General features: G+C 41.0%; 1 protein-coding gene across 1 annotated transcript; it reads left to right on the top strand.

Moving 5' to 3' along the window:
* The first annotated feature begins 2752 nt into the window (after positions 1-2752).
* On the top strand, positions 2753-23877 carry LOC137095667 (cytochrome P450 2G1-like). Its single transcript, XM_067462433.1, has 10 exons — positions 2753-2921; positions 8948-9060; positions 13673-13835; positions 13919-14068; positions 14260-14420; positions 15693-15869; positions 17142-17283; positions 18192-18379; positions 19584-19725; positions 22434-23877. Exons 1-10 carry the CDS (start codon positions 2753-2755, stop codon positions 22613-22615), a joined length of 1587 nt encoding a protein of 528 aa, XP_067318534.1. The 3' UTR covers positions 22616-23877.
* Positions 23878-24331: the final 454 nt, after the last annotated feature.

Here is a 24331-nt window from a genome sequence, read left to right as displayed (position 1 = left end):
TGTGGTAAGTGAGATTGAAATTCTGTATAGCAATGTAAACATCTCTGGAGAAGTAGAGAATGGACATATATGGGTCAGGTCCAAGGTATCTGAAGGGTCTTATTCTCCCATTTGACTTTTCCCAACTTTCGAGATCTACATGGGAAGCTTCTCACCATCCCAACAATGCAATTGACACATCTAATCGGAACAGAGGAGGGGAGCTTTTTGGTGGCTGCTCCCAAACCCTGGAATTCTCTTGCTAGAGAGGCAAGAGTGCCATCTCCTTTAGTCTCATTTCATAAGCAGATGAAGACTTCTATTTTGTGTGTGTGTGGATGGTTTGGGGGATCTGATTGCTTATGTGGAAAGGATGTTTCATAATCTCTGCTGTTGTTAGATGTAAACAATAGAGGGCATTATGAAACATCATTTCCCACATAAGTGATAAAGTTCACCAAACCTTCCACACACACACACACACAACAGAAGTCTTCATCTGCTTACGAAATGATACTAAAGAACATGACACTCTCATTTTAAACGGCTTTTGATTCTTCATAGTCTTAACTTGATGTGAAATAATTGCTGGGATTTCTAGTTTTCAGTTATGAATGCATAGCTTAGAAATACCCATTCATAAGTATTTTGTATTCCTGATCCTTCTGTATTCAATAGGGTAGAGAACATAATAATAATAATAATAATAATAATAATAATAATAATAATAATGTGTAGACTCTGCAAGGAAGCAGATGAAACAATAGATCACATTCTCAGCTGCTGCAAGAAGATCATGCAGACAGACTACAAGCAGAGACACAACACCATTGCTCAGATGATTAATTGGAACTTGTGCCACAAATACCATCTGCCTGCGACAAAAGAACTGGTGGGATCACAAGCTGGAAAAAGTTACAGAAAGTGAACACGTCAAGCTACTTTGGGATTTCCGAATTTAGAATGACAGAGTTTTGGAGCACAATACTCCTGACCTCATGATTGTGTTAAAAAATATATATGGATTGTTGATGTCGCAATCCCAGGTGACAGCAGGATTGAAGAGAAACAGGTGGAAAAGCTGACACAATATGAGGATTTAAAGATAGAACTGCAAAGACTCTGGCACAAGCTAGTAAAGGTGGTCCCAGTGGTGATCGGCACACTGGGTGCAGTGTCTAAAGACCTTGGCCTGCACTTAAACACAATTGGCACTGACAAAATTACCATCTGCCAACTGCAAAAGGTCACCTTATTGGGATCTGCATGCATTATTTGCCGATACATCACACAGTCCTAGACACTTGGGAAGTGTCCAATGTGTGATCCAATACAACAGCCAGCAGAATGATCTTGTTTGCTGTGGACTCATCTTGTTATGTTTCTAATAATAATAATAATAATAATAATAATAATAATAATAATAATAATTTTCTTCTTGTAACCTGCCACCATCTCCCCGAAGAGACTTGGAATGACTTACACATGGCACAAGGTGCCTAAGAACACAACATAAAATAAAGCACAGTATAAAATAAAATTGAATCAAACATATAGGCATATAAAACATCAACACGACTCAATTAAATCAGCGCTCATCAACCAATGGCGGTAAACTACTGTAAACGTGGCCAGGCTGTAAACAATAGGACAAGGGAATGGGGTAAGTGCAGAACTGAACCATGGAACGAGGGTATGGAATGAAGTGCAAGGCTGCAAAATGATTGCATAGAACAACTAGGGGATAGGTGTTCTCAAAAGCTTGTTTGAATGGCCAGGTCTTGAGGAATTATAGGCATTATAAAAGCTTACAGAGCAGCAGATTCTGCAAGTGGCAAGGCTCTGTTCTCCTGTCGATTGGGATGCAGCAGACTATTTATTTATAATTTATTTTTTTGCTTTTGATTGTTGCAGCAAAGATTGCTGGTTGAAGGAGGGTGGAAACACCAGTTTGCTGTGTCTCAATTCATAGAAAAGCAGACCTCAGTTGCTCACAGCACCTTCTGCTGCTAACTACGGACAAGATCTGGGTAAGCCAGAGGACACTACTCAGCTACACAACTATGTTAGTTATGTAATTAAAGACTTTTATCACACCAGTTTAATATCTCATAAAGCAATTACATTGTTTAAGCAATTAGATACATCCTGGATTCAAAATGAACATTTTCACACGCTTGCTGCCATCATGCAATCTTTGTTGATTCTAAATCACGCGATGAGCTTCTGCGCAACCAAGTTGATGCTGCCTTCGTTCCATCTGCAGCGGTGTTAAACATTGGGATCAGGAATAAGAAAGGGATGGGCGGAAGATTCCGTAGTAATTCCAGAACTGCTGTGGAAGGAAAATATTGCACCAGAAATAGTGATACAACTTGTTGGAAATAGGCAACCTTCTCAAGCTTCCTCTGTTTTTAATGATTTGAAGATGACAGTTGAAAGTAGGCAGTTAAAGAAGAGAGTTGTACAGAACTGTATAGTGTTGAAGAGATTGATAAAGATTGAAAGTTAAAGACACAAACCAAAATGTTTTAAAGTTTAAACTAACAAGAAATGTGTTTGTATATTTAAATATCCTAGTTCAGCGGTTCTCAACCTGGGGTCCCCATATGTTTTTGGCCTTCAACTCCCAGAAATCCTAACAGCTGGTAAACTGGCTGGGATTTCTGGGAGTTGTAGGCCAAAAACATCTGGGAACCCCAGGTTGAGAACTACTGTCCTAGTGGCTTCCGATACTATCAACCATGGTATCCTTCTGGATCGACTTTCGGGAATGGGTCTTGGGGGCACTTCTTTGCAGTGGCTCCGATCCATCCTGGAGGGTCGTACCCAGTCGGTGAAGCTGGGGTATACCTGCTCGGACTCCTTGCCGTTGTCCTGTGGGGTTCCACAAGGTTGTATTCTTTCCCCTGTGCTTTTTAACATCTACATGAAACTGCTGGGTGAGGTCTCCCTGAGTTTTGGTGTTCAATGACATCTCTACACAAATGACACACAACTCGACCACTCTTTCCCACTGGATTCCAAGGATGCCCCCTCCGATCCTTGACTAGTGTCTGGCCGCTGGGATGAGCTGGATGAGGGCTAACAAACTGCTGGATGAGGTCACCCTGAGTTTTGGAGTTCGATGCCATTTCTACACAAATGACACACAACTCTACTACTCTTTTCCACTAGATTCCAAGGATGCCCCCCCCCCCCCCCCACGATATCCTTGACCAGTGTCTGGCCACTGTGATGAGCTGGATGAGGGCTAACAAACTGAAGCTTAATCCTGACAAAACAGAGGTCCTCCAGGTCAGTCGTGTGGCCGATCGGAGTATAGGGTGGTAACCTGTGCTTGACTGGTCACACTCCACCTAAGGACACAGGTTCACAGTTTGGGGGTCCTTCTGGACTCCACCTTGATGCTTTATGCTCAGGTGTCGGCGGTGGCCAGGAGGGCCTTTGTGCAATTAAAGCAAGTGTGTAGAAGAGCAAACCACTGACCACCTACTACAATACATCCTGAGTCCTTTCACATGCACAATGGAGGACCTTCTTATAGCAACACCAGAGGCACTCCAAGTGGCCAGCTTGACATTTAATAGAATGTCAAGTTTGCAAACTTTGTGTGTGTGTTTCTTTCTAATACACTACAACTGTTTGGTTCGCTCCTGACACGATAAATAAATAATTAAAGCCTGTGTGCCAACTGCGCTCGTACCTCATAAAGTCTGACTTGGCAATGGTGTTCCCTAGTTACTTCCAGTTTGGATCACTGTAATGCACTCTATGTGGGGCTGCCTTCCCAGATTATTAATAGGAGCTGGTTACAGGGAGTGGTCAACCCCCCTGTTCAAACTGCTCCACTGGCTGCCAATAAGTTACCGGTCCCAATTCAAGGTGCAGGTGATTACCTATAAAGTCCTAAATGGTTCAGGACCTGCCTATTTTCGTGATTGCATCTTCCCCTATGAACCAGCACGTACTGTAATATCATCCGGGGAGGCTCTCCTCTCGCTTCTGCCGCCGTCTCAAGCGTGGTTGGTGGGGACAAGGGAGAGGGCCTTCTTGGTGGTGGCCCCTCGGCTCTGGAACTCTCTATCTAAGGAGATCTATTTTCCTCAAGGACTTAAAAACAGAGAATTGGTTCACTCTCACTTTTGTCTTCTCATTTATTGTAAACCATATAAACCTTCATTGTGTTATTTCCTTTATAAATCTATGTATCTGAACCCAAATTAAGGTATCCAAAATGTTTTATTTACTAAGCCACCACTCCATCACATTTCCCTTACATTTTCATAAGTTATTAACTTAACCATAAACTAATGTTTTCCATTCGTTATGTTTTCCCAACATCAACATAAACCTTTCAAATGTAAAACCTTTATTTAACTGTAGAACTTCTTTCAAGCTTAGATTAACTATATGTGTATGTGTGATTTGAACCCAGTTTTTTAAAAAGAGAAATCTTTGCACTTCCTTTCCCCTATAACATTAATTCTCTTGAAATGAGCAAATTATGTGACTCAACATCCCCAAATTTCCAAATTGCTTTGTTGTTCCAGAAGTCTGCCCTCTGAAATAACTTAGAGCAGATCTTAACATCCATTAACACCGATATCCTTTATTTATTTATTTATTTATTTATTTATTTGCTATATTTGTAACCTGTCCTTCTCTACCCTGACAGGGGGACTTAAGGTGGCTTACAATGGCACAACGTCGTGCCTCAACACAATCACCTAAACATTTCAGCTCTGACTTAATCCAGACAAGACAGAGGTCCTCCTGGTCAGTTGTGAGGCCATTTGGGATATAGGGTGGCAACCTCTACTCAACAGGGGATGTTGTTAAAATTTTATGTGACTTGTTTTATACTTTTGTACCATTTTTACCTGTCGTATGTTATATGTGCATCCTGGAGTGCCTTGTAAGCCACCCTGAGTCCCTTCAGGGAGATGGTGGTGGGAAATAAATAAAGATTATTATTGTTGTTGTTGTTATTGTTGTATTATGTTATGTCATGTTATGTCTTTCTTCTTTTCGTATGATAAATGCCTCCTGAACATCTTTATTTTGGTCGCCCTTTCAAGAGAACGGAATGGTGCAGGTGTTATTTTCTACCATTTGTACATCTACCTGTTTACATTTCTTCTTCCTGCCTTGCCATGCTTTGCCAATATGCCAGTTGCAGAAAGAATATATTGAAATCCAGCCACTGTTGTGTGTTGGGTTTTTGCTTGGGGCTGGTACCAGCTGACTGCTTGATAACTGATATAATGATCAAAATGAGAAATGACTTGAGGACATCAAACCAGAGCCAGGTTCCTCTTTGATAACCAGAAGAAAACAAAGAAAAGAAAGGCGGCAACACAAAAAACCACCTCTGTTTTTTGGCATGCTAAGTGAGGCTCTTTTGTTGACAGAGGAGTTTGGCTGTGCTAATAAAAGCAGAGTAACCACAACCAATAGGCAATACTTTCTCCTAGGTAGTTTGCTTTCTGCTCTTAAGCTGGAGTAATTCAGATGTCACTTGAGAGTAGATTTCATAACTGATTAAACTAAGAAGGGCTTATGCAATACAGCCTCTGATTATGAAAAGAATAAAGATGAGTGGAAAATGTATTGGCCAATTTCAAATCTTTCTTTTCTGGGCAAGGTTGTGAAGTGAGTGGTTGCTTCCCAGCTCCAGGGGTTCTTGAATGAAACTGATTATCTGGACTCATTGCAGTCTGGGTTCAGGCCTGGTCACGGCACCGAGATGGCTCTGGCCGCCTTGGTGGATGACCTCCACAGAGAATGTGACAGGGGGAATGTGTCCTTGTTGATTCTCTTGGATTTCTCAATGGCTTTCGATACCATTGATCATGGTATCCTTCTGGGGCAGTTATCCAGAATGGGCCTTGGGGGCAGTGCTTTACAGTGGCTCCACTCCTTCCTGGAGGGCAGCACCCAGTTGGTGACACCTGCTTGGATCCCTGGCTTTTGACTTGTGGAGTCCTGCAAGGTTCTATTCTTTTCCTCATGCTCTTAAACATCTACATGAAACCACTGGGCAAGGTCATCAGGAGTTTTGGAGATTGGTACAATCTCTACGCAGATGACACACAACTCTGTTATTCCTTTCCACCGAATTCCAAGGAAGCCCCTCGGATTCTGGACCAGTGTCTGGCTGCTGTGATGGGCTGTATGAGGGCCAACAAGCTGAAGTTAAATCCTGACAAGACAGCTCCAGGTCAGTTGTTCGACCGATCGGGGTACAGGGTGGCAACCTGTGCTCAACGGTCTTACACTACCCCTGAAGACACAGGTCCGCAGTCTGGGAGTCCTCCTACACTCAGCGCTTGATGCTCAGGTGTCAGCAGTGGCTGTGCGCCAGCTGCGACCATACTTCGAGAAGTCTAACTTGACCATGGTGATCCATGGCTTAGTGACCTCAAGGCTGGATTACTGTAGTACACTCTGTATGGGGCTGCCCCTGAAGATGGCCCAGAAACTGCAGTTGGTGTAAAAGTTGGCGGCCAGATCGTTAACTAGAGCAAATTAGAGGGAGTGGTCAACCCTCCTGTTTAAACAGCTCCACTGGCTGCTGATAAGTTTCCGGTCTCAATGCAAGTTGCAGATCATCACCTATAAAGCTCTAAACGGTGCTGGACCTGCCTATCTTCGCAACCACATCTTCCCCTATGAACCCACATACTTTGGGGAGGCTCTTCTCTCGCTTCCACATCCATCTCAGGCATGGCTGATGGGGACAAGAGAATGGGTCTTCTCAATCGTGACCACTCCCCCCGGCTCTGGAACTCCCTCCCCATGGATACCAGGCTAGCACCCTCCCTGTCCATCTTCCACAAAGACTTAAAGACGTGGATGTTCCGCTGTGTTTTTGACTAGGCAATTCCCTGGACAGCTGGCCCCCATTAGGACCCAAAAATCTTGTCCTCAAGCACTTTACGATTGTTATATCCAAATCCTTAATGGTAAATCATTCATATTCTCATCTGCATTATATTTGCACTTTACTCATTAGCTATACCTTCTAATGTGTTGGCACCAGTCTGCCTACCCACGACGAGACATTGAACTTTCCTATTGGTTGTTGGTTTTGATGTTCGTTTATATACTGTTTAATGTTGTTGTTTTATTTAGTTATATTGGTTTTTGTTATCATTTTGTTGATATGCATTTTAAAGTGTTATGTTTTAACTGTTCTGTTGAATTTGGCCCCATGTAAGCCGCCTCGAGTCCCTTTGGGGAGATGAAGGTGGGGTATGTAAATAAAGGTATTATTCTTATTCTAATTCTTATTATTACGATCACAAAGTGACAGCCAAACTTTGAATCAATAAACATCAAGGCAGCAAGGTTAATTTGCATTGATTTCCACTAAAACCCAGATTATGAGCATAGTTTCAAATGATCTCTATGGGCCCTTCTGACATGCATATTCACCACTCTCTTGACTATAACCCTTAGTGCTGTTATTAATAGGCAAACAAATGATCCGAAGAATATAAAAACGTGATAGCGAGGACTTTCTCATCAGCCAGTGTAAATGCAATGCTTTTCCAGAAGAGTGGTATACACTGTTTAGATCTGCCAAGTCAAACACACACCTTTATATTTGACATACGTTTATTGTTGTTTGCCATCTGATTGTCTCAACCTGTTATGACTTTATGAACAAGAGATCTCCAAGAAGTCCAGCCATCAACAGCCCCAATTTCAATATTGGTTCTAATTAGAGAGGACCAATTGAAATCAATGGAACTTGCATTTATGGTAGTTAACAAGTCTACTTCATTTCCATGCCTTTACTTCAGTTGAGACAAGCCTAGTGCTTTTGAGAAGATCCCCTTGAAGTTAACACCAATCAGGAGTCATCAGTTTGTCAAGAGGATGTAGAATACTGAGTTCAAAAACTTACTCTTTGAGGAGTCATAAAACAACAGGCTTTGGGAGGCTGAAAGTTTAGAAGGAGGGTGAGTTCCTACAGTCATGCTCTGGACAGTCATGTAGCTAAAGGTACCTAGATCTATGTGACCTGAATTTCTGACATTGAGTGCACTATAGACAGTCAGAGAATAATTCCCAGGTCTTATCCTCATAATTACAGTACATATTTGTGTCTAAGTTGACCTCATGTCTAAGTCAAGAGCAGGTTTGGGGGCCAAAACTATAAATTTTGATATGAACTATGGATAAGGTGAGTGTCATTTCACAGAGAGGACCTTCTTGCAGCAACACCAGAAGCACTCCAAGTGGCCAGATACTGGTCAAAGGACATTTAATCAACTACCAAACTTGCAAATTTTGTGTTTTGTCTGTCTGCTGTTTGTTTTGTTCTGTTAGAAATGTAATGCAATTGACTGGTTGCCCTGACACGACCAAAAAAAAAAAAAAAAAAATTCACAGAGAAGGGGGAAGCACCAATTACGTCTTAGAAAGCCACCCACCTCTAGTTTTTGTTGCTGCCCAGGCATTCAAAAAGAATATTTTTGAACAATGGTTGATTGAATACACAAATGCAGAACTTGTGTCTATGGAGGGCTGACATATAAATAACACCCGATATGTTCTACAATTGATTAAAAAAAGCTTAAGACATTTTAGAATGTCTATCGAAATGAAAACATTTAAAAACATATGTTTTCCAGATCAAATATCCACAACATTGAGGCACAAGGAAAGAAACTATTATAGAACCAGGGAATCATAGAGTTGGAAGAGACCACAAGAGCCATGGATCAGTCCACCTCTTTGCCATGCGAGGATAGTTACATTAGATTCCACTTCCAGAGATTGTGATTTAACATGTTTGCTTTGTATACTTATGTAATACAGAAGGCGGTGCTCAACAGAATTGAATAAAAGGCTACAGAGCCCCATCCAGTTGGAATAGGTGCCTGCACCATGGATTGGACTGGGGCAATCACTGTCCTCCTCATTGTCTATGTTTCATACCTTCTTCTCTTATCAGCAAAGAGACAATTTTCTCAGAAGAGGAGACTTCCTCCAGGACCTACTCCCCTGCCCCTGATTGGGAATTTCCTACAGATTAAGTCATCTAAAACCTTACAATCTCTTCTCAAGGTATGGACATTTATGGACGTGTTGTGGGTTTGATATAACTTTAACTGTCATAATTCAGTGCTATGGAATCACAGCAGTTGTAGTTTTATGAGGTCTTTATCCTTCCCTGCAAAGAGTTGATGTCTCACTAAACTGAACTACAAATACCAGAGTCCCATAGCATCATGCCATGGTAGTTAAAGTGATATTGAACTGCATTATCCTACATGGTAGATGCACCATATAGGATTTCCTATCTGGAAGTCCCTGTGAAATACATTGAAGTCTAATGTGAAGGCAGAAACACATGGAGGATGTAAATATCTGACTATTTTGACCTCACCTGCGAGATCAAGTGATTTCTACAATTTTCTCTTCATTGAGGAAGACAGAAACTAGATGAAATGCTTCCCAGTATTTATGCATTCTGTAGTGTTTTGGGAAGTTATTGTGTGCAGAAATGTAAGTGAATTTAAAAAATTCAAATGTGGGAAGTTTGCATCAAAGTTTCAACAATTTTGTATACTATTCTCATATAGATGGGGAAATGTGTACAAAATTGGGGAAAATGTGTACAAAATACAAAGTGTTCAGAAACCTATGCAGATTTTTTTTGTGGTTTGGTGAAAAAAGCACTTATTTTACATACAAAAATGTGAGTTTTGAAACAGGATTTTTTGGGAAAGAGAGCAAAGTGTTTTTCATACAAAAAGTAGAATTTTCATCCAAAAAAACCCAATATTTTTTGCAGATGCCAAAGTGGAGAGGATGGCTGTGCAGAATTGTTTTTATTGTGAAAATGCTAATTTTGCATTTAAAGATGTCTGGCTATCTGTAAACAATTTTTTAAAATCAGATTTTTTTTACATGTTAGGAGCGACTTGAGCAACTGCAAGTCGCTTCTGGTGTGAGATAATTGGCTGTCTGCAAGGATGTTGCCCAGGGGACGCCCGGATGTTTTGCAGTTTTACCATCCTTGTGGGGGGCTTCTCTCATTTCTCCACATGGGGAGCTGGAGCTGATAGTGGGAGCTCATCCATGCTTTCCCCGGATTCAAACCTGTGATCTGTCAATCTTTCGGTCCTGCTGGCACAAGTGTTTAACCTATTGCTCCACTGGGGCTCCTAAAATCAGATATGTGTCACAAACATTTACAAACAGCATGACATTCATCAGGGTCATGCTGCATCTTGCACTAGGGCTGGATAGTGGGAAGATGTTGGAAGCTCACCAGCACCACAAAAGTCGCTGACTTGATATAGCTCCAGGGGCGGCTCAACCCATTACGCAAAGTAAGCATTTGCAGTATAGTTGATTTTGCCCAGGGGTGCTCTTGAGGCACTTTTGGGGGGAAATAGACCTTGACATATGCGAGTTGTAGTTACTGAGATGTATAGTTCACCTATAATCAAAGAACATTCTGAACTCCACCAATGATGGAATTGAACCAAATATGGCACACAGAACTTCCACGACAAACAGGAAATATATAGTGATTGTTTGGGGGGGGGGGGCACCAAAATACTGTTTGCTTACCGTTGAAAATTACTTAGGGCCGCCTCTGTATAGCTCCTTGCCTTTTAAGGTGGGTTTGGGGGGCATTTGTGGTCATGCTAATGATATCATGATCACTGTGAAGTGGAAACAATTATGAGGTCATAAATTGAGCTTTCAACAATATAACTGCTTAAGAAGATACCTGGAACCCCCATTAATCTCTCTAGCCATTTTTGGTTTTGTATGCAGATGTTTGGAACTTGTGCATGGATAAGGTTTATTTCCAAGCCAATAACTTGGCTAAGCCATTTTAGAAATGACTGAGAAGACTGAAAAATATCAAAATTCTAAAATTGGGCTGTACTCCATGAAAGTTTATGTCACATTAAACATGTTTGTCATTAAGGTGCTTCAAGAATTTTGTTTTTATTGCATCAGGTTATCATAGCTACCTCATAGGAAAATTTCATTTTCTAGAGAGGAATATTCTAGACCAGCATTTCTGAACCTAGTGTCAGGACCTCTGGGGGGGGGGGGAGGGTCACGAGGGTGTTTCAGAGCGGTCACCAAAGACCATCAGAAAACATATATGGTCTTTTGAGCCTCTTTGGCAGAGAAGGCTGAAGATCCCTGTCCTTCTCTTCCTTTTTGGAAACAGATGGTGAATCCTCCTACCAAAAGCCCTCCTCCACTGTGATTGGTTGGCCTCTCAGCCAAGGGGAGGGCTGTTTCTGAGACTCCAAGCAGGGAGGGGAGAGCAGGCATGCTCAGCTTATGGCAGCGTAATGTGCATCTGCAGGCAAGGGAGAGCATGTGAAGCTGGAGGGAAGTTCACGCCAGCGAGTATCTTCAAGACATGGGGGTTCTGTGTGGGAAGTTTGCCCCAATTCTATCGTTGGTGGGATTCAGAATGCTCTTTGATTGTAGGTGAACTATAAATCCCAGGAACTACAGCTCCCAAATGTCAAGTTCTATTTCCCCTAAACTCCAACAGTGTTCACGTTTGGGCATGTTGAGTATTCATGCCAAGTTTGGTCTAGATCCATCATTGTTTGAGTGCTCTCTGGATGTAGGTGAACTGCAACTCCAAAACTCAAGGTCAATGCCCACCAAACCCTTCCAGGATTTTATGTTGGTCATGGGAGTTCTGTGTGCCAAGTTTGGTTCAATTCCATCTTTGGTGGAGTTCAGAATGTTTATAGTAGGTGAACTATAAATCCCAGCAGTTACAACTCCCAAGTGACAAAATAAGTTTCTCGCCCCAACCTCACCAGTATTTGGGCGTATCGGGTATTTGTGCCAAATTTCATCCATTGAATAAGATACATCCTGCTTATCAGATATTTACATGACAATTCATAACAGTAGCAAAATGAAAATAATGTTATGGTTGGGAGTCAACACAACATAAGGAACTGTATTAAGGGGTTGTGGCATTAGGAAGGTTGAGCAATGTTAGTGTAGACGGAGCTGGCAGGGGGAATGGATGTACACGCAGTCTCCATTTTTTTTAAAACTTCTGGATTGTATTTTTTGGTGACTAAATGTTCCCTTGGGGAGATGGTGGCAGGGTATAAATAAAGTATTATTATTATTATTATTATTATTGACCTCTGAGGAAGCTTGCCATAGATGCAGGCGAAACGTCAGGAGAAATGCCTCTAGAACATGGCCATATAGCCCGAAAAAACCCACAAGAACTGAGTATTTATTTATCGTGTCATCCGCAACCAGAACATTGTATTACATTTCTAACAGAACAAAACAAACAAACAGATTAAAAAACCCACAAATTTTGCAAACTTGGTAGCTGATTAAATGTCCTTTGACCAGTATCTGGCCACTTGGAGTGCCTCTGGTGTTGCCGCAAGAAGGTCCTCCATTGTGCATGTGGCAGGGCTCAGGTTGCATTGCAGCAGGTGGTCAGTGGTTTGCTCTTCTCCACACTCGCATGTCGTGGATTCAACTTTGCAGCCCCATTTCCTAAGATTGGCTCTGCATCTCGTGGTGCCAGAGCGCAGTCTGTTCAGTGCCTTCCAAGTCGCCCAGTCTTCTGTGTGCCCAGGAGGGAGTCTCTCATCTGGTCTCACCCACGGATTGAGGTGCTGGGTTTGAGCCTGCCACTTTTGAACTCTCGCTTGCTGAGGTGTTCCAGCGAGTGTCTCTGTAGTTCTAAGAAAACTATGTCTTGATTTAAGTCGTTGACGTGCTGGCTGATACCCAAACAGGGGATGAGCTGGAGATGTCTCTGCCTTGGTCCTTTCACTATTGGCTGCTACTTCCCGGCGGATGTTAGGTGGTGCAATACCGGCTAAGCAGTGTAATTTCTCCAGTGGTGTGGGGCGCAGACACCCTGTGATAATGCGGCATGTCTCATTAAGAGCCACATCCACTGTTTTAGTGTGGTGAGATGTGTTCCACACTGGGCATGCATACTCAGCAGCAGAGTAGAGAAGCTTTGGACTTGTATGGATTTGGATGACGAAATTGATGTGTGAAAATTTGGAGAAGCGCTCAGTCCCAATGGCTCATTGCTCTGCCTTAAATGATAAACAAAACTCTTCATTAAGGACCTCACTACACTAAAAATGAATCCACATTAAATCCGGTTGCTGTCTCTTGCAGAATTCTGGGGTTTGTAGTTTAGGAAGTAGCTTTTAACAGCCTCACTAAACTACAAATCTCAGAATTCTGCAGGAGGCAGAAACTGGATATAAAGTGTATTCATTATCTAGTGCAGTGGTTCTCAACCTGGGGTCCCCAGATGTTTTTGGCCTATAACTCCCAGAAATCCCAGCCAGTTTACCAGCTGTTAGGATTTCTGGGAGTTGAAGGCCAAAAACATCTGGGGACCCCAGGTTGAGAACCACTGATCTAGTGTGATGATAAGATTCAGGACCCTTCCAGACAGGATCTGATTCCAGATTTTCTGCTTTAAACTGGATTATGTGAGTCCTCGCTGCCGGAAAATCTGGGATAAAAAGAAAATCTGGGATCAGATCCTAGGATAAAGGGCCTGTCTGGAAGGGCCCTCAGTATCCTGTGAAATGTACTCTTTAACCCCAAATCCATCTACTTCAAAGGACAGCATTACAAGAAGGTTGTACCAGATATGAGAAGTTTATTTTCCCTACAGCTTCGTGATAAATATGGCTCTGTTTTCACTGTCTATTTTGGAACACGTCCAATTCTGGTCTTATGTGGGCATCAAGCTGTGAAGGAGGCCTTAGTCGACAAAGCAGAAGAGTTCAGTGGAAGGTCTACCCTACCTACACTCGAGCGGACCTTCCAAGGATATGGTGAGGCATCTCAATGGCCTTTGAAATAAAGTTTCCCATTATTTCTTCTGCTAGTCCCGTGACTTCTTTTCTGGGGTCCTCAGGTGTGGTCTTTGCCAATGGAGAACGGTGGAAGCAAATGCGTCGGTTCTCCCTCACCATCTTGAGGAGTTTTGGAATGGGGAAAAAATCCATTGAAGAGAGAATCAAAGAGGAAGCCCAGTTCCTGCTGGAGGAATTTCGGAAGACGAAGGGTAAGTGAGGTGCCAAAAACAGGCTGAACTCATTCGGATCTGTGAAAATACCACATTCTCTAATGCCAAGGAGGGCTACAGCTTATTCTGCCCAAAATTTAGACACAATGTGTATTGGTTCTTCTTCTCAGCACCTTTGACAACTTCCGTGGACTGATGGTTCATTTATTCTCTTTGGTTTGCTGCTTTAGAAAAGCCTATTGAGCCCACCTACTTCTTAAGCCGTGCGGTCTCCAATGTCATTTGCTCCATTGTTTTTGGGGACCGCTTTGACTATGAGGACAAGGAATTCCAAGCCCTCATGGAGATGATGAACAACAGCTTCCGGGAGATGAGTTCAAGCTGGTCCCAGGTAACCCATACCTCTTCTTCTGCCTATTAGATTTTTTTTTTGGTTGTGTCAGGAGCGACTTGAGAAACTGCAAGTCACTTCTGGTGTGAGAGAATTGGCCATCTGCAAGGACGTTGCCCAGGGAACGTCCGGATGTTTTGATGTTTTACCATCCGTGTAGAAGGCTTCTCTCATGTCCCCATGAGCTGGAGCTGACAGAGGGAGGTCATCCGCGCTCTCCCTGGATTCGAACCTGCTCTCCCTGGATTCGAACTTAAGTGCTGATGCAGCTATCCAGGTTACCTTCCTTAATATCATAGTTCTTGTTGAAGGAAGTTGAATCACATTCAACTTGTTTTCGCCGCCATAATTCTGACCTTCTGGGGAAATAAATATTGTAGGCTTGGTTTCAGCTTCCTCTTTCCTAGTTAAAGAAGTCTCCACCTAGTGATTGAGAATAATATTGCAGGCAACAGGTACATTCAAAATAATTATAATTTTAAATATAAAAATCTAGTTTCCTTATTGATATATTTGAGTAAAACCTTTACCTGAAGGTCCACAGTAACAATCAAAGGATTGTGGGAAGGGATGTTTCTGGAAATAGTGGGGGCACAACTAGGAACCATCTATTTGACTGTGGTCATAGAAGAGTGAAGATTAACTGTAAATCTAAAAAAAACCCAATACTTTCTAACAGGAAAGAAGGTATGTTCACCTGGGACATCACACTCTTGTTACAGTTATACTTATGTTTCTTGTGACTTGTGTTGCATTTTAATATAAAACTTCTTGCACTAGAAATCATGGTTTCCATATCTTCCTTCTTATCTTTTGGTCTTCTGCTTTCTTATTGCAAGGTCTTTGTCTCCCAGCTTTTTCTCTCTTCATGTCTGCATGCCTTCCTTGTGCTCAGTCCATAACTTTTCTGTCAACAAACTCCTGTTGTCATTGGGCAACTTATGAAGCTTTCTGATGGCCACATTAAGTTGCATCTGTAGATGATTATCCCCTGAAAGAATTAAATATTTGCAGATTCAACTTTGAGGTTACACAGCCCAGCCACTAAATCTGGGAGGCTCATGTATTTTTGGGGAGTATTGGGATGTTAATACTGAGAACAAAGTTGAGTTTTGCATGCCTCCTTCGCTCAAAGAGGTATAGCAAAAGTTTATCTACACTGACTTTAATTGTACTCAGACTTGAATCCTTCCAAAGTAAAGTAAAACACTCTTGATATTAGGGAGGAATATGACAGGTAACCCACTAAGCATGGTTTCTCTCCTCATGCAGTTCTATGACATCTATGTCGACTTCCTGAAATACTTCCCAGGGCCTCATACAAAGATCTATGATATCTTGGAAGATATGAGAATCTTCGTTGCCAAGAGAGTGAAGCAAAATCAAGAAACCTTTGATCCCAACTTCCCACGTGACTTTATTGATTGCTTCCTAATCCAGATGGAAAAGGTACATTGTTGGAGCTTGAAGGCAGCAAGGTTCTGCAGCAAATGTGCAGAACTCCAGATATTTGGAACTGTGACTTATGTTGATTGGGGTTCAAGTGGATGACATTTCTCACCCTCCTTCTAGCAAGCAAGGCTATGACAAGGCATTAGATGCTTCTGATGGTAACAAACTTCCTTTTGGAATGAGTCTGGCAGAAATGTCATTCTCCTGAACCTGTCACCAAAAGAACAGACCTCTATCTCTTGAAAGTCTGCTCCATCTCTGTGAAAATAATGTGGTTGGGAGGGGGGACATAACAAGTATGACAATATTTTCAAGATCATGACCGCACAGGATGCATCCAGACAACCCATTTATTGCAGTAACTCACACAATAAAGAAGGGGATGTCCAGATGATGTCCTGGACAATCCCAAATTAATTCTCTACAAACCAGGAAAACTCTGGTTTGTAGTGAATTAATTAGATAGTGGTTTTATTCTGCACCTTCTTGGAAGGCACGGGATAAACCTACTATTTCCAGTGTTTGGACTGCAGTCCAGACACCATTCCCATAGTTCTCGGACTAAATTAGTCTAGAAAACTGAGGGAATACCCACCCCACTCCCCCCCAAACCCCAAACTCCTTTGAAAAGTAAAGAAAACTTACCTGACCTCCAGTAAACTGTTTCAGTCGCTCTCCCAGCATGTAGAGTCCCCCCCCCCTCTCCTGGCTCATCATTTCTATACACCGGGAGAGTGGCTGCAACAGTGTACTAGAGGCCGGGTAAGTTTTCTTTACTTTTCAAAGGGCTTTTGGGGGAGAGTGGAGGGCCCCCAGATGTTCTTCTGGGCTAGTCCTGGCAGAACATCTGGACACCACCCCAGAAAGTGCACACTTTCTGGGGAGGGCATAGACAGCCCCCCAGGAACATCCGTGTTTTTAAAACGTGAATGATCCTGGGATAAAGTGCTGTTTGGAACAGCCCACGTTGTTATTGAATACAGAGTCGTTACAAATCCAAAACTATTGTGGGATAAAGGGCTGTTTGGAACCGCCCGCATTGTTATTGAATACAGAGCCGTTACAAATCCAAAACTCTATAGATTATGAATCTGTAACTGCAATGCAGAATGCCATGCAATATTCCACCCACTTTGCATTTGAAGCATAAACGGGCAACTAGATTTTAGTGGATTGTCCACTTTCATTCCAGAATGTCCTTTACTATTCAATTTGCAAGCAGTTCTTCTTGAAATCATCTTATAGGACGTTGTTCTTTCATGCTTTCAGGAAAAAAATAATCCGGCCAGTGAGTTTAATGTCAAGAACCTGGAGCTCAACACACTTAATCTGTTCTTTGCTGGAACAGAGACGGTCAGCTCCACCTTGAGATTTGGTTTCCTGCTTTTGATGAAATATCCTGAGGTGCAAGGTATTGTTGTTATTATTGTTATTGTTATTAACAGCTGGCCCATGTTGGCAGGTATATAAATTATAAATTATATGGTATCTCTAAAATCTTTAGGTTTCTCTAAGGTGACACTATGGTGGTCCTCCACCAGAAGTAGCTCATGGAGTCACACTGAAATACCTAGAGATTTGTAGAGAGAACACTTCTCTATGAAATTCTAGGTTCTCCAAGACAACTCTATGCTCAACATCTGGTCACCTTTATAGTCAAAGTTCATGTTATTGCTCCACATACATTTGAATACAGTCTGTCCTTGATATCTACAGTTTTTGCATCCACAGACTCAACCAACCTTGGCTTGGAAATATTCATTAAAAATCCAAAGGAAACCACTACACTAATTTGTAGGCAACCCATTTTGTAGCCTCCTATCATCATATACATCCTCCAGTTTTTTTCCAGCACTCATCTGACTTGTTCACCATTTTCTATAAAGGACTCCATTTTACAACACCATTGTCTGTTATGTGATTCATGGATTTGGGTATTCATGGGTGTTTTGGAACCAAACCCTGGCATAAACTAAGAGCCCAAAGTACTTCAAAATGTTTGGTGACCCATGGTGTGGGTTAGTCATTTCTGAAATAACTGGACAATTAAAAATTATTGAAGAGATGCATGGTAGTTTATGAGTCTCCTCCCCAACAGGGCAAGCATGCAAGTGGTTGATTTGAGAAGGGGTGTTGCACTTTATATTCAAATATTTTATGCCTTATTTAGAATAATAGAATTGGAAGAGATCTCAAGGGCCATCCAGTCCAATCCCCTGTAATGGAGGAAAATACAACCAAAGCCATTCAGTCTCTGCTTTAGCTATATTGGAGGTAGAATCTTACCCAAGGGATTAATTATATGCATACATTTAACAGCAAAAATGCATGAAGAAATTGATCGAGTGATTGGCCGTAATCGTGTCCCAAACATTGATGACCGGAGTGAAATGCCATATACAGATGCTGTCATCCATGAAGTACAGAGAGTCAGTGATCTCCTCCCTATGGATCTGGCCCACAGGCTTACTCGTGACACTGAATTCAGAGGATACCTCCTCCCTAAGGTACAGTAGTGGGGGTAGCCAGGAAATATAGGGGGAGCCCAGGCATGAGTATGGTGAAATGCAGGTAATCTGGCATGTTCTGTTGTTGCGGAATATACGTTACCCGAGATCATTTAGAGCACAATCAGGAAGGAAGAGAACGGAGACAGCAGTCGATTTCAGGCTTTACTATCAAGCAAGATAGGGTGTTCAGATCACAATGACTGTCACAAGTTGGAAGTCAGACTTGCCCCAGTATTTATAGCATAAAGTCACTGGTTTATACATGCGCAGAAATGACCTGACATTTACACAGTACAATCATTAACAGTTGTTTTTCATGTATAGTTGCCAAGGACACCTTTCTGACAAGATCATCATGACCCCAAACATTTGCCCACTTATATAACTATTAACCTTTTACCCCTTATTTCCAGATGACATGTTCAATTGTTCTTAATTCCCTTAAATCTCTTAATGATTTATAGTTTTATATACTTATAACATAAGATTTGATCAAGGCAATCTCTTTTTAGTTAAATTCAGCCTCAATTACGTAGTTGTTAATATGAAAACCAAAGAAACTTGCTTAAAATAAAAGAGTTTCTGAAATTGCCTGCTATTTACATTAAATAGATGCCGCTCTCTCACCATATGACCTTAGATGTTCCAAGTCTCGGATCGATATCTATTGATTTCTATGTGCTTGCCAGTTCTCTGGTTTCTTCATATGTCAACATTTAGCTAAAAACAAACATTTAGCCTGTGTAAACATGCAACCTTTGATCAGTTCAAGTTGACCTCTTATCGATCCATACCATTTGTTGGTTCTTTCCCTTACTTTGCCAAAAATCTTCCTCACACTGGTCTTTTTCAGAATCCAGGTAGGAATCTTTTCATTTTAAATTATGATTATTATTTTATTTTTCTCCTACCTGAGACTCATGAGCCACCAGGGGTTTCCAAGACCCCCATTCTTTAGGACAGATAGCCTGTTTGCTCATCTATTCCTAGGTTCAACCTTGAATCCCAGAACAAATTAATGAAATTCAGAACCAAGCACAGATAAGTCCAACTACTCTTCTAACTTTACATAAAATGTCTAAATGGAGTTCATAGACCATGAATGGCTGGGCGAACATAGGCATGTTCATGTGAAATGCAGTGTTTAAGAGCTGTATCTTTGCAGTTTTGACCTCACAACTCTTTCTTTTTCCTTTCCCAGGGGCTGGAGGTCTACCCACTGCTTACCACTGTCTTGCATGACCCCACAATGTTTAAAAGCCCAAATGTTTTCAACCCAGAGAATTTCTTGGATGAGAATGGACGCTTCAAGAAGAATGATGCCTTTGTGCCCTTCTCTTCAGGTAGAACTCTTTTACAAACACTAATCCAATACTTGTTTGCTAGTGTTTTTGAAAATATATACTTGCTTTTAAGATGTCCTTAGTCTCTCATAGCAAACAACTAACTCTTCTCATGAACTCTGAGCATTGCATTTCATGCTTTTATAGAATTAGTTGATTGTTTCTTCTGCCTCCTTAGGCAATCTCTACTCCTTGGACAATCTCACATAGATTAAAATATACCATGAGGCATGTGTGTGTGGCATTCATCTGGGAAGATAGATACCACTTTGGGGATATAGATCCTCCCTTCCAATCCTGTTACTCCCGACTAAACAGGAGGCATTGATCTGGGTAGATAGACACCACTTTGGGGATATAGACTTTTCCTTCCAATCCTGCTACTCCTGAGTAAACAGGAGGCATTGATTTCACCCTCCCCTGGCTTTTCAGCTAAAAGATTACCATGCCAGACCCATGAAGCAGGATTCAGGGAGATAAATGTCACTGTTTAATAGGAGACTGCCCATAGGAACGCCCCTTACTCCATGTCATCAGTTTGATTCAATGAGAGGAATCTGACAGATCCCATCTCACATGTTTTTCCCCATTTTCTTCAATTGTAACGTAATTCCTGAGCTCAGAAGACAATCTCTGCCTATCTTCTCCCCCTTTTTTCATAAGAAACTTAAGAAACACTTCTTTAATGAGGCATGATGGATGCTGGCAGGAAATACACCTGAAACAAGATTTGCCTACAAACACAAAGATATACAATGACAATTATAAACAAACTGTTATATACAGTATAGATTAGTACAGAATATAATACAATTAGTACAATATTTACAATTACAATTACAATTACTCTATACACCCAAATAATTCCTAACTTAAACAATGTGTGTTCGATGCATAAACTTGCAGCTTGTAAAATCAATAGTAATTGAGTTACAGAGTATAAGGAGTTACTGAGTATAATGATGAAGTATGTTAATTTAGAGCACGAGGATATGCTGTTTTGTAACTTAAACATCCAGTAAGATTTTATTTGTAAGAGTTTAATAAAATAATCCATGTGTTTAGGTTGTGTCACCACTTCTAATACGTAATCTGAATGATTCTGAACAAAGCTGTTGATCATAAAGGTGTTTATAGAGTATCGATTCTCTAGACTGATTCCTAATCTTGCTTTTGTTTTTAATTATCCTGGACTTTACTGGCTGTTGGGTTTGGCCAATGTATGCTAGGTTACATTCAAAGGTGATCATATATATCACTCCCTTTGTTCTGCAAGTAGCAAAATGAGTGAACTTAAACTCAAAAGCTGGATGTAAATATGTGAAGGTTTTTGAGGCTACCAATTGAGAACATACGGAACAGTGGTAATTACCCACTAAAGTGGATTTGATGAGATGTGTGCAGTGATCAATATCTGAATAAACTAGTATATTCCTGATGTTTTTATAGTTCTCTTATATGCAATTAGGAAGTACATCTGTGTCATGGGATGGGGTCTATTATACATTGTTTCCTTTCTGTATTACAAATGTAATAGAAACTAGGTTTATGTTTGTGTGTGTAATAACATCCCTAGAAAGAGCATCTTAGGTATTCCTGTCTATTTCTATAATATTCAAAGTTTTTTGCATATATGTGAAATCACATTCCATAAGTTCACATAAGAAGCAAACCTATTATATTTGCAGAAATTACATGAGACAAGGATTAAGAATAGCACTTTTAAAAAGTTGAGGATGGAAATAAAATTTAAAAATCTTAAAAATTGGAAATTAGAAAAACATGATTCTCAAGCATCAAACCCTGATAAGGAGAATCTGAGGAGAATTTTTGCAGTTTACGACCTATTCTTTACACAAATTCTGCAAATCATTTCTTTTTTACACACAACAAAGTATTTTATGCTAAGCAGCCAGTATTTTCTACACAGAAATATTTTAGAAGTCAAAATAAGTCAACGCAAAATAAAAAGTCAACTTCCTGGAGAAATTAGGAAAAGCCCTACCCTAGAAACCTTTAAAAAGGACCTTAAAACCTGGCTCTTCCACTGCGCCTTTGGAGAGTAGGTATACAACCCCACACTACTGTTTAGCCTCAACGTTTTGTCACTGGAATATGTTGTCCTCCCTTCTGTGGGAAACTCTGATTCCACAACCCCTGCTATAATGAGCTTTCCTCCGCAAATAATCTGTCTCTTTTATCTCACCCGACTTTTAAATTAGTTTAAATTAGTCTCTTTTTTAATCATTACATGTAGCCCACCCATAGCTATTGTGATTATGTCTATTGTAATTTTGTATTGCTATGTATTTACATGTTTTATTTTATTATGATGTTACTGTTTACTGTTTGCGTTTTCAGTTGTGTTTTGGTTTTATTTTTTATTGTATTTGTTGTTTGGGCTTGGCCTCATGTAAGCTGCTCTGAGTCCCCATTGGGGAGATGGTGGCAGGGTACAAATAAAGATGATGATGATGATTATTATTATTATTACTATTATTATTATTATTATTATTATTATTATTATTATTATTTTAGCCAATGACATGGCTGGTTGGAAGGGAATGTCCATAAATGCTATGAAACAGGTAAGGTAACTTGTGGAGATGGGAAAAGGACACTTCTAGTTGCATCTCAGGAGGCATCTGTCCAAAAAGCTGTCTTTGTCTGTCCTTGTCTCCTGACAGTTTTTCATCTTTTTCTTTCAGGGAAACGGATGTGTCTGGGTGAAGCATTGGCCCGCATGGAGCTTTTCCTCTTCTTCACCACCACCCTGCAGAGTTTCCAGCTGAAGCCCCTTGTGCCTCCACAAGACCTTGACATAAGCCCCCAAGAGAGTGGCTTTGGCAACATCCCACCCTTCTACCAGCTCTCCATCATTCCACGCTGACCCTGAGGTCCCTTTCTGTCCCAGTCTTGGGGCAAGCTTAATTCCCAGAGTTCAAAGGGGAAAAAAAGGCTGCTTATTCAATGCTTTGGTTCTTATACACAGGGTTGAGTTTTTCTGTAAGAAAATGTCTTCCATTTTCCACTCCTGGGTTAGTGTGTATTGTCCTGGTGGGCTATTGAAACCCCAGTCCTGTTATAAGGATGTTGATGACTCATTCTAGAATTTCCTATCTTCTGGAGAATCCCAGGAATATGATGCCTTTTCCATTTTATGTATATCTAGAGCTAAATGTCTGTAAAGTACACAGGTTGCCATGACACTATCTCATTTAAAAACTGTGGTTGGAATTCCTTAAGACTGTTATGCATACATTCTTTAGCTATCTTAACGCTACATTCATGGATTCAACCATTCATATCTTAAAGATATCCCCAACGCTGCAAAAAGAAAAGAAATCTTTATTGACATTTGATGCAAGGGACATCAGTTTACTACACAACTTGAGCATCAATGAATTTTGATATCCACAAGGGGAGCTTGAGCAGATATCTAGGACCCACTGTATCTCTCAGTCCTTCATCCCAAATCCCAATTTATGGGGAAGCAGGTGATAGATATTCCCACTCTGCCCCATGACCAATCTCCAGTGTGACAGCCAGAGGTGACATTTTATTGTAATTCTCCATTGCACTGGAGATCACCTGTAGATGTAGGAATCTCAGTTGTTTCCTGATCAACAAAGGAACAGACCTTTGTTGATCATAATGGATGCTGCCGAGTAAGTGACTATTGGAATAGGGAACACATAGGGATCCTGAATATGAACCAGTCATAAATGCATATCTCTAGGCCATGAGTGTCAAACTTATTTTCATCAAGGGCCACATCAGTCTTATGGTTGCTTTCAAAGAGTTCTTGAAGCCATGGACAGAAAATCTATGGATACAGAGGGCCAACTATATATATACACACACATATAGTGATTTGTGCTTTTACTCAGTTTAGGTCACCAGATGTTACTGACTTTTGATTATCCTCCATATGGACTGGGAATAATGAGACCTGCAACTCAACAGCACTTGTGGCTCTGAGGTTGGGGAAAGGTCAAAGGAAGATTTTAAATTTGACCATTATATTTACAAGCCTAGTGTCTAAATTCAAACCTCACTATCCAGACTTAACAACTGCACCCTTCCAGAAATTACTGAATCACAATTCCCATCAGCTGTAGCCATGATACCTAATGACGAGGAATAGAGGCATGGTAGTCCAGCATCTGGAAGGACACATAGAATGACATGGAGGACCTGGTTTGGCCTGCCTAGACACATATGCTCTAGGTGAACTGCCTTAGTGAATTCTGACCAGTGTATTTACCTTTTGCTTTGGACTTTTATTTTCATTATAAACAATCAGATTTCTTTGATCTAAAGGCCACTGTGATAATGCAAATAGATCTCCAGGCCAGTATCCTTACAAGGTGTCACGATGTCAGGGCTCTGCCGTTATTCCAGCAGAGGTGAACCAAACAGCACTTACTTTCTGGCTGTTTTAATAGTGCAAAACATAAAGATAGCACTCAGCCACAGAATATAAAACAAAAACTGACAGCAAACACTGTAGCAGGCTCAAGATAACACTGTAATCAAAAGGTCCAGTCCAGTGGTCAAACGCCAAGAGTTCAATGAGCAAAGTCCAGGGATCAAGAGTCTATCC

Source organism: Anolis sagrei, chromosome Y (genome assembly GCF_037176765.1).
Source record: "Anolis sagrei isolate rAnoSag1 chromosome Y, rAnoSag1.mat, whole genome shotgun sequence".
NCBI lineage: Eukaryota > Metazoa > Chordata > Lepidosauria > Squamata > Dactyloidae > Anolis > Anolis sagrei.
The sequence above is the reverse complement of the archived record's forward strand: the minus strand, read 5'-3'. Positions and strand labels throughout refer to the sequence as shown.

Excerpts from the sequence above, each read along its gene's own strand:
- LOC137095667 (XM_067462433.1), top strand. The coding sequence starts at position 2,753 with ATGGGTCTTGGGGGCACTTCTTTGCAGTGGCTCCGATCCATCCTGGAG. Across the intron at positions 2,922-8,947 it reads CATCTACATGAAACTGCTGG|CAAAGAGACAATTTTCTCAG; the intron begins GTGAGGTCTCCC and ends TTCTCTTATCAG. Across the intron at positions 15,870-17,141 it reads TCCTAATCCAGATGGAAAAG|GAAAAAAATAATCCGGCCAG; the intron begins GTACATTGTTGG and ends TCATGCTTTCAG.